Source organism: Arvicola amphibius, chromosome 11 (genome assembly GCF_903992535.2).
Source record: "Arvicola amphibius chromosome 11, mArvAmp1.2, whole genome shotgun sequence".
NCBI classification, from domain to species: Eukaryota; Metazoa; Chordata; class Mammalia; order Rodentia; family Cricetidae; genus Arvicola; species Arvicola amphibius.
The window spans coordinates 116,886,985-116,905,449 of record NC_052057.2 but is presented as its reverse complement, the minus strand read 5'-3'; the positions used below and the strand labels follow the sequence as shown (position 1 = coordinate 116,905,449).

The following is an 18,465-nucleotide window of genomic DNA, read 5'->3' as shown; positions in this document are numbered from 1 at the left end:
TGAGTCCGTCTTACCCATTCCCCGACACTGTGCAGATGGACAAACTGAGGCTCTAAGTGAAATGTGTTGGCACGGTTAGCAGCAGTCATAGCAAGAACACAAGTGCGCTGGCTTCCAAATCAAAGGGATGCGGGGAGTTGGGGGTCACTTTGTCAGTGTATTAAGAGGAGAGAAGGAGCAGAGGCAGGCCATTATGCAGTTTCACGTCAGTGAGTGCTTGCGCCAGAATTCCCACACTGGGGGACCTCAGTAGATCAGAATTTATAAAGGTTGGGTTTATTGTTTCTGGGGTCTGATTAAATGTCTGATTAAATGCGCGTAGGCCACCTCAGCATGGCATCCTCAGACACTATGACTATCCCTAGGGCAGTAATCTTGAGCTAAAGTGTTGGGCTTTACCAGCAAACCTAAAAGATTTCCAGTTTCTACAGAATCAGCCCATCCTGAGCGAGTTCATCATGTCTTCATGAAGTTTATTTGCATAAAAACCACAATTACGTTATAACTTTTGCCCGGTTCAGAACATTCTAGCAAAGCTCACTGACATTTTTGTCTGTAGGATTTGTAGGTGGAAAACTAAGCATGTAGTCACTAGCCTTATTAATATTGGTGATAATTGTGTGGCACAATTACAGCTATTAAATATGCCACCATTATGTCATTATCTCTAGTTATAATTATAATAATTTGAGAAGTTGAAGGATTATGCAATATTGCTTTGTCTTATTACTGGATATTCTTGCATCTTCTGGCATATGAGGCAGGCCTTCTTCTTCCAGTGGTCAGATAGTCAAACAGTGAGCAGCATATTCTTCCAGCCCCTACCACTCTAGACCTGTATCAGGAGTCCTCACAGGACGGTGCTAGGGAGGCCACCTTCTAAGGCTACCCTGGGAAAATGTCCCTGTCTTTAGCTGCTTGTGTCATAATCCTGTCATGACTTAGTCATATTTATAAGAGCTTTTCTTGAAAAGCAATGGTCTGGAAACTGTGTGTGTGTTCTGCTGAGCCTCTGCTTTTCGTTCAGAAGAGGGCTGTGGTCTGGTGGTGACCTCATTGCCCTTATCTTGGTTGTGCAAAGCGTGCTTTCTTTCCCAGGCTGGTGAGATCTGTCCAGGCTAGCCCTGTGCCACCTCAGGTGGAGACAGGGCTTGAAAGAGGTTCTGCTGTGCTCCCCTGTGCCTCCTTGGAATAATTGAAGCTGCAGTTGCTCTTACTCTACTCCCAAAAGCTAGTGCAAGGGTAAAGGGCAATATTTTCAGAAAAGGAGCTCCTGTGTGTAATCACCATTGCTGCTTCCTATGGAAATGGAACATCCACGGGTAAATACAAGCCCAGCAGGATATATTGCCCCGTGTAGTTTTTATTTTGTGTCCCTTTTAATACAGATCTCATTGGATAGCCCACGCTGGCTTTATTCTCACCCTGTGTACCTTTTGAATTCATGATCATACTTCCTCAAACTCCCCATAGTCCTTTAAGAACTTAGAAGAGTCCTTCTGGGGCTGGTGAGATTGGTCAGTGCGTACAGGTGCCTCTCTCCAAGTCCAACAACCGTAGCTCAGTTCCAGGATGCATATGGCAGAAGAAGGACAACAGTCTCCTTCTAATTGTGCTTTGACCCCATGTGCAGCTGAAGAACGGTTACAAATACACACACACACACACACACATACACGCACATGCACACATACACACACAAACACCCCAGATGTCAATGAAATATTTTAAAATGAATGTTTTAAAAGAAAAATTCAGTGCACAATCCATGTAAATGCCTTCCAGATTTTAGTTTTATTTCTAAAAAATGGTTAATTAGTGGTCCAGGCATGTCCAGCCTTTCAACTTTGCAAAGCCACATTGTTACCTGTAGAGTTTCTGCTCAAGAATCATGTGATCAAATTACAAAACTAAATCCCGCAATCTTAAATGAGTTGAAGATTTTTTTTTTTTTTTTTTTTTTTTCCGAGACAGGGTTTCTCTGTGGCTGTGGAGCCTGTCCTGGAACTAGCTCTTGTAGACCAGGCTGGTCTCGAACTCACAGAGATCCGCCTGCCTCTGCCTCCCGAGTGCTGGGATTAAAGGCATGCGCCACCACCGCCCAGCTCTGAGTTGAAGATTTTATGTTAGGCTCCATTCATTACTGTCCACGTGGGACACACGTGGCCCACACGCTGCAGGTATGACACACCTGGTACATATTTGACTGAAACTGCTCGGAAAGCCGTAAACAGTGACTCTGAAGTCATCATATATGCAGTGACCAGTATGTCCCACGGGAACTGCTCTTTCTAATTCACAGGCAAAGTTAATGCATGGGATGATTAAGGTTTTTAAACACTCCGAAATCCTTGGTTCCATTACACCTATCAAAATATCCCAGAAAATGTCATCTTATGCAGCAGAGAGTTTTGTGCTCTTTTTGAACGACATGTAGACTTTTAAATGGCGTCCAAATTCTCTGGTGCTCAAATAGCTTCTAGAGCTATTTGTCATTGGCGTCTCAGATAGATTTTCAGTTTTCTCAAATTAAGTCAGATTTCATAAGGAGTGAAGTCAAATTTATTCTTGGTATCCTATTGTCTTGTCTCTGTTTTCTGTTTTGTTCCCACGTGTGTTTCAGATTTTCTACTCAGAAGTTGATTATCTACCCTGCCCTCTTGTGAAGCCCGCAGCTGACAGTGCCAGCACAAATGTGCTAAGTTCAGGCGCTTCCCCGTTAACATCACAATAGCTCTGCTTGTCGCAGTCCGACCTCATGCCTGGAAAGAAATGACACGCATTCCATAGAAACTGGACTTGTAGGTCTGACCTTTTCCCGGGTCAGCAATGTGTACTAGCACCTTCTAGTGATGCTGGGACATGGCCTTTCAACTTGTCAGCCATTCCATCCTTTGGGTGATCAGCCAAGACTCCACAGTGTGCTCTGTTGCTGGAATTTGTTCGATATTGATTTCCAATAAATAATACTAGTAATCCCACACATTGGTATACAGTAGGCTTTGCATTAAATGACCTTGCCCAGCTTTGGGCTAATTCTCAATATTCAGAGCCTGTCTACCATAAGGTGGGCTACATCTTCAGTCTAGATGGGGTATTACATGCATTAGCCATTTGTGGGACTTTTGCTTGGTGATGGATTTATCAGAGCGTGAATCTTCCTTAATAAAGAAGCATCAGTGACTTGTCCCAGATCAAGCGACAAATGCCAGAGCTGAAAGGCTTTATTCTACTCCCTTCAAAGACCATAATGTCCCGCTGTCTTTGGATGCTTTTTGACTCTTGTCTCTCATGTGTCCCTTTGCCTTTCAATTTTTTTTTTGCTTAATCATGATAAAATACACACCATAAAATTAGACATATTAACCATTTTAAAATATATGGTTTATTGGCATTATGTTCACTTACATGGCACAATTATTGCCACCACCTATCTCCAGAATTTTTATCAGAAAACTGGACTGTTGAGCACTAGGTCCATATGCTGTGGAATAATCCACAAGACTCAAGGCAGCACAGGGATTAATAGAAATGGGTTAAATTGAGTTATCTAGTAACAAGCTGAGCTATGGGCTGACCCTTTTTAAGTAATATGAAGTCCATACCCCATCTCAGCCGGACAATTTCCATTCTTCTTTAGTCTATGAGTTTGACCATTCCAGATCCCTATACAAGTGGAATCATACAGTATCTGGCCTTTTGTGGCTAGCTTGATCCACTTAGCGTAATGCCCTTAAGATACGTCAGTGCTGGGTCAGGGGATGGCTCACTGGATAAAAGCACTTGCAGTCATATCTGAAGGAATCTTTGTGTCTTCTAGGACACCTGACACAGGGTCCAAATGATTCTGATTTCCATTCCGTCTATTATGGAAGATCCATTTTATAGAAGAAATAACTCTTACATCCAGTGTCCTGAAAAACAAATGAGGTGTCTCCTAAGTAGTATTCTAGTTTAGAAAGATGGGCAGATTGGAAATTAATCTTGCTTATATTCTTAGCTTCATCTGCTATGCAAGTGGGTTACACATGGAATATTTTAAATCAGTGTGGCAGAGTTCTCCTCAGGGCCTCCGCAGTACCGTAGAGGAGAGCTGTGTGAGACTCAAAATCTAAGTAGGACGTTAGTCTAAAGAGAAACGTGCTGCTGGTGGCTCTGCAGCGCCTCCACAATCCACGGAAAGTTGTGAGCTGAGTCAGTGTGCCTGTATTTATACATAGATATTAATGTGAAGATATATGTCAAGTGAGACTAAGCTAAATGAAAATTTCTCTAGGAATTTTTTTATTATTATTAAAATTCCACTTAAATGTTTAGAATTTTGTATTGTACCTTAGCAGAGAATTACAGTATAGCAGGAACAGTGCTCTTGTAGGGACACATTCCTTGAGAACAGAATTGGTGTCATTTTAATGGATATCGGATACAGATGGTCAACAGCATCCCTGGCCTCTAGCCACTAGAGGGCAGGAGTGTGCCCACACCGTTTGTGACAAAGAGAAATGTTTATGGTAGTTTTCAAAAGTGGGGAGGAATTTAGGGGAGACAGAGTCACCCCAGAGAATAATAAGTGACCTATTGGGGAATTTTAAAATAAATTTTCTAAGTTAATTAACTCATTATAAAGTAATATTTACAATAAAAAGTTCAATCCGCCCTTTCCATCTCCGACCCACTTATCTGCCTATTCCTTCTACGGCGTGCCTCTCAGCTTAGAATCTTGAATTCAACAAGATTCAGAACAGGTGATCATGACCTTGTGAAACCAAACCTGAAAAGAAAAGGAAGCTAAGAAAACAAACCAGAAAGAAAAAAGAGAAAAAGAAAACCAACTGCCCTCTCCTAAAATAGAGAGATAGTAATTTTCTTGGTCTAGCGTTACCAGAGAAATTGAGCAATGTCGGTAGGGGTAATTGACAAAGCTACTGGACAGACAGACGGGAAGGATGAAAAGTGTCCAAGAGAGAAAGTATCCCTGCTCACAGCAGCAGTTACAAGGGCCAAGAAGGTGGGCACAGCTCTCACGTCCCTTGGTGGATGAGCTAAGCTCAGATGAAGCCTGCAGCAGCCTCAGAGCAGAGAGAAGTTCTGGTGACACGGTCACATACATGAGGCTTGCCTGGGGGGAGTGGGTTCCTGCATGTGTGTACACACGTTTGTGTCAGGGCAAATGCAGACACAAGTGTATACACCGCCTGTGAATTCCATGTGTGTGTGAAACTCAGAGACGACCTTGAGTGTTGGTCCTCACCTTCTGTCTTGTTTGCAACAGGGCTCTCTTTTGTTCTTTCCCAGTGCATACACCAGGTCTGCTGCCAACAAGCTCCTGGGCACGACCCTGTCGCTCAGCTTCCCTCTTCCCGTAGGCGCACTAGAATTACAGATGCTCATGCTATATGCCCAGCCTTTTTTTTTTTTTTTCTATTTTATTGAGATGGGGCTTCTCTGTAGCTTTGGAACCTTTCCTGGAACTTGCTCTTGTAGACCAGGCTGGCCTCGAACTCACATCTGCCTGCCTCTGCACCACCACTGCCCAGCTGTGCCCAGCTTTTATGTAGGTCCTGGGAATGGAAACTTTGGTCTTCACCACCTAAAAGTCTTAGCCAGTCTCTGGAATGACAGACAGGACAGATGTGCAGTGGCTCACCTGGAAATTGTCTCATGTGTGAGCTACCAGGGCATGCAGCTAGATCAGTGGTTCTCACCCTGTGGGTTGAGACTCCTTTGAGGTTCAAATGACCCTTTCACAGGAAGTGAATATCAGATATCCTGCGGGTCAGATATTTGCATTATGATTCTTTACAGCAGCAAAATTACAGTTATGAATTAGCAATGAAATAATTTTATGGTTGGGTCTCCATACCATGAGGAACTGTATTCAAGGATCACATCATTAGGAAGGTTGAGAACCACTGTTCTAGATACTTGTTCACCTAAACAAATTTGTTTTAAGATGGGATCCAGACTAAGTGGAGGGTATGAAAAAATGCCAGGATGTCCTGATCCCCAGCCCATGTCCTTTGCATGTCCTTTGTGCAGAGCGAGAAGACAGATGTCCCTAATAAGAAGCTTGAGTTCTTAATCATTAATGCAAGACTATTTCCAGGCCTGGTGACACGGTCATATCCCAGAGGTGCTCAGGAGAGATCCTCCTGCTATGAAACTGGTCCTCGGGGCTGTAAAACTCCCAAGGCCACGCTGACAAGTGCATGTGTTTCTCCTCCAGGACGTGGGAGGAAGGCAAGGTGCTCATCTTTGATGACTCCTTCGAGCACGAGGTGTGGCAAGATGCCTCGTCCTTCCGGCTGATCTTCATCGTGGATGTGTGGCACCCGGAGCTGACCCCTCAGCAGAGGCGCAGCCTTCCTGCAATCTAAAAGGAATCGTCACAGCCTTGGGTGCACTCCCAGGAGGCTGCCTTTCTGCTTCTCCTGGGGTGCAGAGACAGACATTCAAGCGCTGTGACTCTTTGGTCCCCTTGCCTTGCAGCTAAAGACCTCTAAGGCTCCTTCTGGATGGGAAATCACTAAATCACTGGGAGGAGTATTTGCCTTACTGCAATTCATTTAGGAGGCCCCTGGCTTCAAGTCACCCATGGCAGCACAGATGTTCTGCCTGGACTGAAGGGGAACACTTGGCTGTGTCTACATTGCTAGCCAAAGATATTTTTCTACATGGAGTAGTGTACACGGAGGCTATACCATATGGAGAAACTGTGAATGAATCACTTTCGTTTGTAATTTTTCTAGGCAGTTATATTTTTCTAGGTAGCCAGACTATTCTGTCACCATCTACCGTGCGTTTCTGTCGACTTTGATGAGAAGTACAAATGCATCCCTTCTGACTGTTAAGTAGTGATTTTTCTGGTCAATTCAGACATATGCCTTTTAGGAGAAAAAAACACTTGTGAAAAAGGCAACTTTATTTTGTTTTCCTAATATAAATGGGAAGTTGCTCTGGGAAATATAAACTGTGCCAACCCTTGCCCTTGGATGTCCCTGTGTATCTTCGTTTTGACTCAGCGTCTTCTCCTGTCTCTGTGCTTATCACGAAAATGCTACCAAGCTCTTATTCCTAAGAGCAACGCTTTCTCTTTGACACTGAGCAAAGCCATGGAAATATTTCATGTTGTAATAAGACAATACCACAGATAACGGGGCTCAGAGAAGATCTAACATGGATGTGAACGTTTCCACTCAGGGTCAGGTGACCAGACAGCCTGGACTCTTTGCCTTCTGTGCACAGGACCTGGAATCTGCAGTGGCCGCCTGTTCTAGGTCCACTTAGATACCAAGAAGATGGCTGCTTGGTTTCTGAGCGTCTCCTCACAATTTTGTCCATGTAGGAGAGCAGTGTAGGAAGTTCCCAGGAATGCTGGGATCCTCCCCCAGGTGGAGGTAGTAGAGTTTGTTGAGTTTTGAATTTGCAGGCAGTTTCCGTCGTCCACATTAAAAAAAAAGCCTGCCATCTAATAATTATTATTTTGAAACAGCATTTCACATGTATGTTTGATCTGAGTACGGCCCATGGCATAGGAAGAAGAGCGGAAAGTCATCTTGCTGCTCATTCCAGAGATGATCAGTTCACCACTGCCTTTGATTTTCTGTTTGACAGTTAAAGCTAATTCAAGCCTCAGAATGTAATGCCATTCGCGCACTGATCTCTAAGCCAGTCGAGCAGCAGCGCTGCAGAAATGACACGTATTCCAGCCACATAGGTGGACAAAACACAGATGCATTCTTTTCATACAATGTCAAAAGAAGATGCTTTCTGGACCTCACTTAGCGAGCAATTCTTTGAGATTGGCATTGATCCTTTTTCTTTTAGCTTAAGGATACTAGCTTTTAGTAGGAAGTTTACAAAATATGTGACCATTCATTAAAAAAAGGTACTTTTTCCTTCTTTTGTCAATGTTCAAAAATTCCTCTAAGGCATGGAAGGAAAATAGGAAATCATCCCCAAATTCCAGAAAAGAAAACAAACTCTCAGAAAACAAAAGGTGTTTGTGTTCTTCAGTATTTATTAAATGGAGGAACTTACTTACTGACAAAAGGCAATACAATTCAGTGTTCATGTTGTGACACTCGGCTGCCTATTGGTTTTGTTTCTCCGACATATTACATACACATAACAAAATGCAAACCATATGTTCTCACTGTTAAACCGTCACCTTACATTCATGTCATAAAATGGTAGAAATAAGTGAAAATTAGCTTTTGACTAGTAAATATAACATGGTTTTTAAAATATGGTCATTACAGTAGGATTCTAAATATTGTCATGTGAAAAGCCAGAAGAACCATTACTGTTACACAAGTTGGCAGTCGTTGACTCCAACAATATTTTGAGTACTTGGATCCCACATTTGTTTTATAAACCCAAGCAATAAAAGATTTTCTGATTCACTTTAATCTTTATGTTCTCTCACTCGTGTCATGAGAAAAGAGTTTCCAACAATGCCTTGTAGGCATTTTTCAGAGTTGTTATTTTATGATTCAGAAGGTCTATACCCAATAAATTGATACTTTTATATATGATGATGCAATTGTTTGAGAAATATTTTAAATTCTGTCTCAGTTTTACTCCTTCAAGGTTGGAAAATAAAAATAGTATTTATTACTATTCTCTACTAGTGAAAAATAATAATAAACCAGTAGATCAACTAAGAAGGAATGTATGTCTAGAATGTAGCTCAGGGCTCAGGAGTGAGACACTTGCCTGGAATGACAAGGCCCTCATTTTGATCTCCAGCATGGGAAGGAGGGAGGGAGAGAGGGAGGGAGGGATGAAGGGACAGAAGGAGGAAGGAAGAGTCAGAGAAAAGCACAAAAGAAAAGGGGGAAGAGTAGAGAAAGGGGGAGGGAGAGCAAAAGAGAGACACACAGAGAGAAAGAGACAGGAACAGAAGGTAGACAGAAGAGAGAGGTGTTCACGACTAGCCGTATTGTTTAGGTGATTATGGCTGTTTGAAAGTTGAATTGGTTTTCTCTTTTCTTAAGTTGTTCAACTAACAAATCAATCTACCAAAGGCTTAAAGTGTGAAATATTTTACTAAGCATTATCAATTGAGATTTTCTTTTGACGTTAAGCACTCTGGTCATATTAGTCAGTGCCTGTGTCACCCAGATAGGTGGGGAATAAGATATCTACGTATACTTAGCTGGTCTGGGGAAACATAGCACAGATAAAATATTCTAACCTTTGATGTCTGTTTTCTGTCTGACTTCCTGCAAGTAGGGACTGGGGTCCGTTTCTAAGGAGAATGGATATAGACGTAGAGTGGTCTTTGGCATTTCATCTTGGCATTTTCTTTTTGTCTTCTCTTAGCTCAATACTTACATGTTAAGCCATCCTTGAGACCCTTTCTGTGTGATAGTCTGCCTGCTCAGGGCTTTTCTCCACAGTTCATAGGAGGGTGGGGACCAAGTGCCTTGCTAGCACTTTCCTTTGCTTGGGTAGGAACCCAAAAACTAACTTGAATGGGCTTATCAGTATGTTGTTTTTCTTTTTTTTCAATGAGTTGCCTCCTCTCTGTAGAAATTCCCATGAACGCCTACAGGACATCACTTTGCTAAGATGAAGCAGTCCAGTTGTCAACTGCCTGTGTCCTCTTTAAATCCAATTCGTGAAGTTAGCTGGTGGCCCGACTAACAAATCATTCTTGCAGGATATTTGAGTTAAGAACTTTGCCTTCACCCGGACCTGTGAGGTCATGCTCTCAGGCTGAGCACTTAGCTGCTGGTGATGGGTGGGAACGTAAGTCAATAAAACTGGTCATTAGTGTAGCTACTATTGTCTTGGGGTTCTGCCCTCCGTTATACTTGACCTTGTGTCTGAGCAGTTCCACTCTGCTGCCTCTATCTGGAAATGCGCGTCATCGTAATTTGCAAAACCTGGGGAAGGTCCTTGTGTGACTCCTTAGAGCAACTATTGTCCTAGTGTGTGCGCAGCCAATTCAGTCTTTCCCTGTGTGAGTGCATTTGCTACCATAAATGTGTGTGGAGGGAGAATCCTTTTTACACAGACGCCTCGCTTCATCCTCCTAATCCCTCCCTAAAACAAATTAATCGGTTAACTTGAGTTTGAGGAGCATCCCTCCGATCTTTGTCCAGTGTGGGCTGCTCAGACCAATGGCTGCTGGCGGTCATGGCTGGGGAAGCAGTGGAGGACCTCCTGTCGAGCAGGGCCCGTGTGTCTGTAGGTCAGTCGCCCGGGTGCTCCCTGGGCGGCTGTTCCACCGGAGGCTTGTGCATGGGAGCATCACGCGGGCGACGTGGCTCAGTCCAGAGCCAGCAGGGGCTGAGTGTTCTCGTTTTCTCCCTTCTCGTCATGTTTCAGGGTCCCAGCTTCTACCACAGACTGAGATCTAACAAGAGAGGAAGGAGACACACACAATCACAGACAGTTCATGCTGGTAGCGGTTGTTGTTCTTGAGAATCAAGACATGGAGAACAGCTATTTAGTATTTCCTTTTTGCTGTCTTTTTCACACACCACTTTATTTTTTTATTTTTTCTGACAATTGAACTTAGCCACTCTGAGATTCTACCCATAAGCCTTTTTCTTCTGCTGAATCTGACCGGTAGCTTTTTGCTGTCATATACCATAGAATGAGTGTAACTTTCTGTGCTTGTGTCCATCCATCAAATAAAAATAAAGGTGATCCCAGAGACACAAAACCACTAATAAGAGTTTCGGGTGTGCTTGGTGGATGTCTAAGGGGTTCTTCATACTCTGGAGTTTACCACTTTCACAGCCCTGAGGAATGGTGCTACTGTCTCCATTTTTAAATGCAGGAAACAAATCAAAGAATCAATAAATAAGTAACTTAGGCAAGCGATACGACAACGAGGAGAGCGAGGTCTGCTCGTTATGGCTCTGTCCCTGGAAGCGCTATGGCCTGCGGAGCTGCCTCGCAGAATGTCTAATGACCCTTCCTTCTACTTTACTGGGGAAATAAACTTGCTGCCCGAGGTTCTTAGCCCCTTTTATATGTATGTAATACAGAAAGCACAAGTTTAAAAGTCAATCAAGGCTGAATATGGGTGGTGTGTGTATCAGTGTGATGCCAGCTATGGAGAGATAGAGGTAGGAGAATCATATTTTCAAGGCCTCCCTGGGAAGTATAGTGAGTTCCGGACCAGCCTAAATTGCACAATGAGATCTACTTCAAGATAAAAGTAAAAAAAAAAAAAAGAAAAGAAAAGAAAATGAATCCCTATAATTGCCATGAAATACACAAGCAGCAAGTTTCTACTATAAACACCAATCAACTCAAATGCCCTAACTAGATGTGTGCGGTGTTTTGGAAGTGAAATGGATCCATCTGCTACTGGGATGGCCAGATGAGCCACAGGCAGTAGTAGAACTTCGGATTTTGACACACTTCCTATGCGTTTCTCAGCCTATTTAAGAGCCCAGCGTGAATGTTGGGTGAGAGGAAGGAATGCAGATTTGCATAATTACAAAAAAATGAGAAACTCCTGAAGACATCAAGGCAAACAGGCCTGGAGGTTCAAACTGGTACAACCAGAATTTGGGAGGTGGATGCTAGAGGATCGTGGGTTCAAGGCTAGCCTGATCTATGTTTTGAGGTCTCATCTAAAAATGAAATATAGCAAACATGAACGAGACCCAGAGGATCCCAGCAGTATGGTTACAAACCAGAAAATCAGCTACCTCCAGCCCTTTAACCACTGCCTAATTGGGCCTAATTGGACCACAGTCCTGGAGTCAGAGTGAGGTTTAATTGCCATCAGCACTGCTCACACACTCTTCCTGAAGACAGCCATCTCAAGAAGCTCACTCCTCTATGCCTCAAAAGGTCAATCCCGTGAAATTTTCCTTCATGTTGAACTCGAACCTGGTTTGGAAAACATCTATGTCCTATCTGTTGTTCCTTCTCCCAGAGGCACAGAATTCCTGCCATCTGTCCCTCTCTGCATATGGGATTTGGTTTCAGGACCCTCCTGAATATCAGAATCAACAGATGATCAAGTCCCTCACATTAGGGCGCAGCATCCACACAAACCTGTGCTCACCCTCCTGTAGACAGAAAGCCTGCTACAAAGTACAGACCATATTGTTTACAGAAACACGACAGGAGGCAAAGGCTGTGCCTGCTCAGTGCTTGAGTCCACTGTGTATAGGCTTTGGCTGGGGAAGGCGGAGCATGCACAATCCTACCAGGAGTCTGCTTCAAAGCCTTGCTTTAGTTCAAGTTCTCCCTCCCTAACTCCACTCCTCACTGAGGATAACTGGATTTTACTTGTGCCAAGATTTCTAGAACTCTCCACTCCAGGCTGTCTTCGTCAGCCAGGTGCTGACCCACCATATCCGTGGGGTGACTGTAGGACAGAGCGGCATGTTCACACCATTTGTCGATGTTCTGCTGGGGACAGCAAGGCCCACATGCTTGGCTCTGGCATCAGTGTCTAGCAGGCTGACTTATAAGTGATGCTGTTCACCCGTCTCCTCCCTCTCTCGAAGGTTCTATTCAAGAAACTTGAGGTGAAATCATCATTTTCACCGTTTTAAATTTGCTTCATGTCTCCAACCTGTCTCCATCCTTTTAGGTCTTAAAATGCTTTATCAATTCAAGTTAATATCTATGATTGTAATGACTATTAGGTTTGTTTTCAAACTTTCTGTACCCACACGATGATGAGAGAAAAGGGAGTAGATCTCAAATAGTTTTCAAACTCTCATCTGTCCCCACTGACTGATGTTAAGTGTAAACGGAGGCTGCTCATTCATTTCCCGGCCACCCGGACATGAATAATCACACAAGAACAACCCTAGCTACAACACTGTGTGGCCAATAGCCTGTGCATATTTTTTAACTAACTCATATCTTAAATGAACCCACTTCTATTCATCTGTGTATCACCACAAGTCTGAGGCCTGCAGGTAAGTTTCTGACTGGCAGCTGTCGTCTTTCTCCTTCGGCAGCGACATAGCATCTCTTTGACTCCTCCTACTCTCTCTATATCTCTGTTCAGATTTTCCACCTGGTTTTACTCTGCCAAGCCATTGGTCGAAACAGCTTTATTCATTAACCAACGGCAATAAAACATATTCACAGCATACAGAGGGGAATCCCACATCAAGTGGTGTTTGTAAAACTTTGCTATCTAACAATTACTATGGCCAAACATGCAGAAATCTTTGTTGTTAAGCCACCCATCCAAACAAGAATGCAGACAGACCTGTGCATGCAGATGCCCCCTTGCCCAGCTAGAAAGATGTTCATGAGAACTTGGAAAGAAGGAGAGATGGAAGGAGAAATCTATCTCTCACACACTAGTGTCATATGTCTTTATTCGGATGGCCAGTCTGAATTCACTCTCCCCTCCACATGGGATATAACTGGGACCTGTGTTGTTTCTTTTAGTAGATACATTAGCAGCAATGACCCGGAATGTCTTACCCAATAGACTGTGTCTTGATTGACCGGTAAGTGACAACAGGCCTGTTCCAAGACATTAAGGATGAGGAAGCAAACATTTTGCCCCAGGTTTGTATGTTCCCTAATGAGAAGAGTGCCATGGCTTCTTTCAATATGATGGAATTCTTTTTACCTAGATATTTAATATTAATATTTTATATAAGTGACTATTTCATAAAAATTTAAAATTCACTGGAAAGAATAGCAATTATTATTTTTTTTTAATGAAAAGGGTTAAAATGAGATTTAGTCAATGTGAACACATTGGGAAGACATAAGCATCCAGCAAACTCTTCAAGACTGTCTTCTGGGTCCTGAAGAGAGATCAAAGTTTAAATGAGGCCAGAGGATAAGAACAGTCTGGCTCAACATGTAGTCTCAAATACCACTGCCCCATGGTTATCTGGATTTCAGTCTCATCCTGTCTGACAAGTTGTTAGAACAGTTTGAAATCTCCTTCCAGGAGACAAGTCCCCCTCTGTCTAGTGCCCGTTCCTTTTCCCAGCATGAGATTCCTGGGGAGACACTTGAATCTTGCCCTCGGTGCATTAGCTAAATTAAAATTCTCTTCGAACGTCAAGTCAGCTGCTTTCTAATGACAGTGTCTCCATCTGGTCAGAGAGCTCAGGTACTGTGTTTGGTGCAGCACCATAGACAAGTTCATTCTGGGCTCCATCTATGCAAGAGAAGCTGAGTTCTCGTGCTAAAACAAATGTCTGTGTTGGTCCTCTTCCCATCCGGAATAGCATCTAACCCCAGGGTCAGGCAGGGGATGCTGGACAATTTCAGTGGTGGAACAGGCAAACCAGAAAAGCTTCAGCTAGCCCTCACAACAATGGCATGCTTTGTTGCTGTTCTGTCTTGGTCTGTTTTTCTTTCTCCCTCCTTTGCTTCCCTACCTGTCTTTCTTTTCAATCTTTCTTCCCCCACGTTTGGAACTTTTCCAATGCAATGCAATGAAGGACTTTGGCTAAGGTTTAATATTCAGCAGATTCCAATGATGGGCTTCCAGGAAGAAGTCATCAAAAGCACAGACCTGATGGGCTTCCAGGAAGATGAAGTCATCAAAAGCACAGGCCATGAGCCAGTTAGTTCATTCTGCACAGATCAACAACTAGAACTACAATTTGGGTCTCAGGAGGAGGTTTATATCCAAAACCTTCCTTAGCCATGTTAACAGCTGACCATAACATTGTATTCTTATTAATGAACCTCTATCGCCTGTCTGAATTACGGATGACCCCTACAAGGGCCTGCCTGCCACGCCCTTTACATGAAGTGTACACCATGAGTCCCAATGCAAGGGCCCAAAGGAGGGCAGAGATGGTTCGCTTAGCCCTCTGCTGACTCAGGGACTACCCATTTGTTTTCTACAGAGCAGCCTCTGCATTTCACCAGGAAGAATCCCAGAAGGTTGGTTTAGCTTTTGAAGTTAACAGCAGGTTTGGTGTTGTGGAAGAACTCAGAACTGTCTTATATCTTAGCAAATAGGACTTCTGTCTAGGAAGAGAAATTTCTACCGGAGGTGGGTGGTTTGATCAAAGCACATTGTATCCATGTTTGGAATTCTCCAAAAATAAATTTAAAATATATTTAGGTCTGAGGAGTAGCTCAGTCAGTCACAAACATCAAGACCTGACTTAATCCTTGGAACCCATATTTAAAAATCAAAACAAAACTTGCATTCAATCCCAGTGCTGGGGTAGAGGAGACAGCCAGATCCTCTGGAGTGTCTAGTCTAGTCTGCTCAGTCTGCTCTGTGCAGTGTCTAGTCTAGTCTGCTCAGTCTGCTACAGGCCAGTGGAAGAACTTCCATAAAACATCAAGGTGAACATCACATGATAAACAAGGTCTGAGGTTGTCCTCCGACCTACCCCAAAAATGTGTGTACATGTATATGTACCCCATGTGCACACACCCCCATACAAAATGTGCACATTACACACACACACCACATATAAAAAATCCTAAGCAATCTGTATAACTCTTTTTTTTCAATGATTACAAGTGTCAGAGAAAGTCTGCCAAGGGACCCTTTTGCCTTAGAATGATGACGTCAACACCAACTTTATGTCCTCAGGTAAACTCTGCCTCCTCCTTTGTAAACCAGAGATAATAATAATGCCTATATTATAGTGGTGGTAAAATACTGAGGATTAGGCCCACATATGAATTAAGGGTATACATACCAATGTTAGCTCTAATTCTTGTACATTTATATACAAATATTGTACTCATCAGTTATTTAAATTTTTATTATTCATGTGCATTTTGACATAAGTTCTCACTATGTAACTCAGACTGGACTCAAACTTACAGTCCCCCTGCCTCAGCATTCCAAAATCTGGGATTATAGGCATTTGTGCCAATACGCCAATTCTTATAGAAACATGTCTCCCATGCCTGTTAAGAAATCCAACAATTAACATAATTACCCGTTATTTATAAATACTTTATTCTGCTCACAGTGAATGAAAAATCAGAAGAGCAGAAGATCTTCTCTGAGGAAAAAAAAGTGTCATAAAAATCACAGGCTGTGTGGGCATATCTTCATTTTAATTAACAAAAGACTTCTACCTGTGCATCAGTCAGCCAAATGCCTCAGACACCTAAAAAGAACGGATGCAGCTAGTGAGGACGGTGGAGGGGGCAGAATAGATTTACTGAGAGCCGAGCTCAGCTGTCAGAAAACAAACCAGAAACCTAGACACTGGGGGAACAGACAGGAGAAAAGGACCAGGGAGGCTAAAGGGAAGCTACCAGCCTGATGTGGGCTTTCTACCCAGTTTATCTACAAAGTCCATTATGAAACCATCCCAATTATAGGAATTCTCCTGCCTCAGTATTTCTTCTGCAAATGAGGTAACATGATTTCAGTATGTCCCTTGAAAGATGAAACTAGAAGTACTCAGAGCTCTGTGAAATGTGAGCTAACGTATAAACTGTCACGGCATGGCCCCGAGGACGTGCTGCCTGAGAATGAGTGCTGGGGGTCAGCTCACCTGATAACAGAGAGAGCCTGTATCTCCTCGCTTGAAGAAAAGACCAAAATCTAACAAAACACACAGAGAGCAGCAGATTGCTTACGCCATAAAAACGTTTAGCTGATTTAGCAATGATCAAACAATCCATTGGAAAAGAGTCATTCTACTCTGTATCGTATAGGAGAGTACTTGAGGTCAAGACTAGTGCTTGTGGTGCCCATTCTCTCTATGAGGACAGCAGACACAGAAGTGGGAGCTACAGAAGTTTTAGGGACCTAGTGTTTGGCTGAAACAGTCGCATCTTGGCAGCCATTTGTGTTTGGCGTGTGCAGCTTTGAGAGCATTGAGGTCTGCGCTGCTTTGTAAACATGCACTTTGAAGCAAGCTCAGGTGTTGGAGACAGTCATTAAGGAGCATTGCACTATGCGGCATTTCGAACAGAGAGTTCTTATCAACTACAAAATCAGAATTTAAAATAACAGCCCAGAAACATGACTGTGTGTGTTCACACTGCCTGCTTTGAGCAGAATCTGCTTTCTTCGGAATTGGACCAGCATGGAGAGCAGTGAGTCAGCCTCACATCCACAACCCTTTCCCTCCCTCTGACATAATGGTGTGAACCCTGCTAGGTCATCACAGTGGGCCTGGGGTGTGATGTTCTGAAGAGGTAGAGGAATGATGGCGTCTGTCAGGAGCTGAGGCAATGCTGGTGACTCATCCCATCCGCAGGGTGGCTTAGGAAGCTCATTCTCTTAATGATAGTGACCGTTCATAGGTCTGTTTCTTTACCTGGATGAGAGAGTATGTCAATGGAACTGCTTTGATGTTATTAGGTCGGTCTGGATATCAGCAGCTTTCTGAATATCCATATCTGTCTGTCCTACTGAGAACGGAGCTTGCAGAGTGGGCTACTGTCTGCATGATGGAGTCAGCCTGGGGCTCACATCGTGGGAACAGACAGCCAAGACAGCAGCCAATGGTGAGCAAGGACACGGTGAATAAACATGAGGAATTAATGGGCAAAGGGTGAAGGATGGATGGATGGACAAACAGACAATGTTCTTCCAATCCTAAAGCAGGTAGCATTTTGTCTGAAATGGAGAAAACACAATGATATTTTGCTCTCTGAGGTTTTTTTTTTTTTTTTAAATAAACTTATAGCCTGGCACAGTGGTACATACCTAGAATTCCTGAATATTTTTTAATAAACTGATATAGCCTGGTACATACCTTGAATTTCTGGGTATTTTTTTTATAAACTGATAGCCTGGTACAGTGGCACATACCTAGAATTCCCACGTTCAGCAGGCTGAGGCAGGAGACAGAGTTTGGAGGAAGTCTGGGTTATATGGGAAATTCCAGCTCAGCCTCAGCTACACATCGACAGAGGCTCTGCTTATAAATATATGAATAAGTAAATAAATAACAGGAGAGAGAAGATGGGACAGGGGAGATTGTTCTCTTGGGAAATGGCAGCAAATGTCCCATGCTTAGAAAGACCAAGCCAGTTCCAATGGCTACTTCTTGCCAGTAATTCACATTTCACCACATTAAACATCCTTGCAAACAGGATGTCTGCCCAGGAAGTCAAAACATCTTCCTGGAGGCCTGATCCTTCCCTGCTCTCTGGAAATTCTTGTGTGTGATACTGGGAGGTGAAGACTATCAATGTTCCTCATACGGTTTTTCTACCGTGTTCCACGGTGTACATTGTCATCCCGCTGACATTGGATACTCACAGCAACACCTAAGGCCATGCAAGTTATTACATACACGTTACAGCTGAAGACAATAAGACCCTGCAAGGCTAAGTGGTTTTCCCAAGGCTGGTGAAAGAAGGTGACGAGACTGGGAAATAAAAATAAAGAGGAAAATGAATTGTGGCCGCTCAAAGTCTTAGACCCGAAGGGAATGGGATGAGATCAGGATGCAGTGTGGAGGCCACAGAGACCCACAAGGAAGAGCCCGGAGCAAAGTGAAGGCTTCCCCTGTGCTGATCACTGGGTGAGAGGGACCCAAGTGTGCACTCCAAGTG

The 18,465-nt window shown here is 43.3% G+C and overlaps 2 protein-coding genes across 2 annotated transcripts in view; one reads left to right on the top strand and one right to left on the bottom strand.

Moving 5' to 3' along the window:
- Asph (aspartate beta-hydroxylase) overlaps positions 1-8,411 on the top strand; it is a 163,450-nt gene extending 155,039 nt beyond the window's left edge. Inside the window, exon 24 of the mRNA XM_038347167.2 lies at positions 6,227-8,411. Coding sequence (XP_038203095.1) covers positions 6,227-6,377 — 151 coding nt within the window. The 3' untranslated portion in view covers positions 6,378-8,411. The remainder of the gene's footprint in view (positions 1-6,226) is intronic.
- Positions 8,412-10,278: 1,867 nt separating this feature from the next.
- Positions 10,279-18,465, bottom strand: part of Clvs1 (clavesin 1) — a 131,993-nt gene continuing 123,806 nt past the window's right edge. The window contains exon 5 of the mRNA XM_038348263.1: positions 10,279-10,366. Coding sequence (XP_038204191.1) covers positions 10,279-10,366 — 88 coding nt within the window. The remainder of the gene's footprint in view (positions 10,367-18,465) is intronic.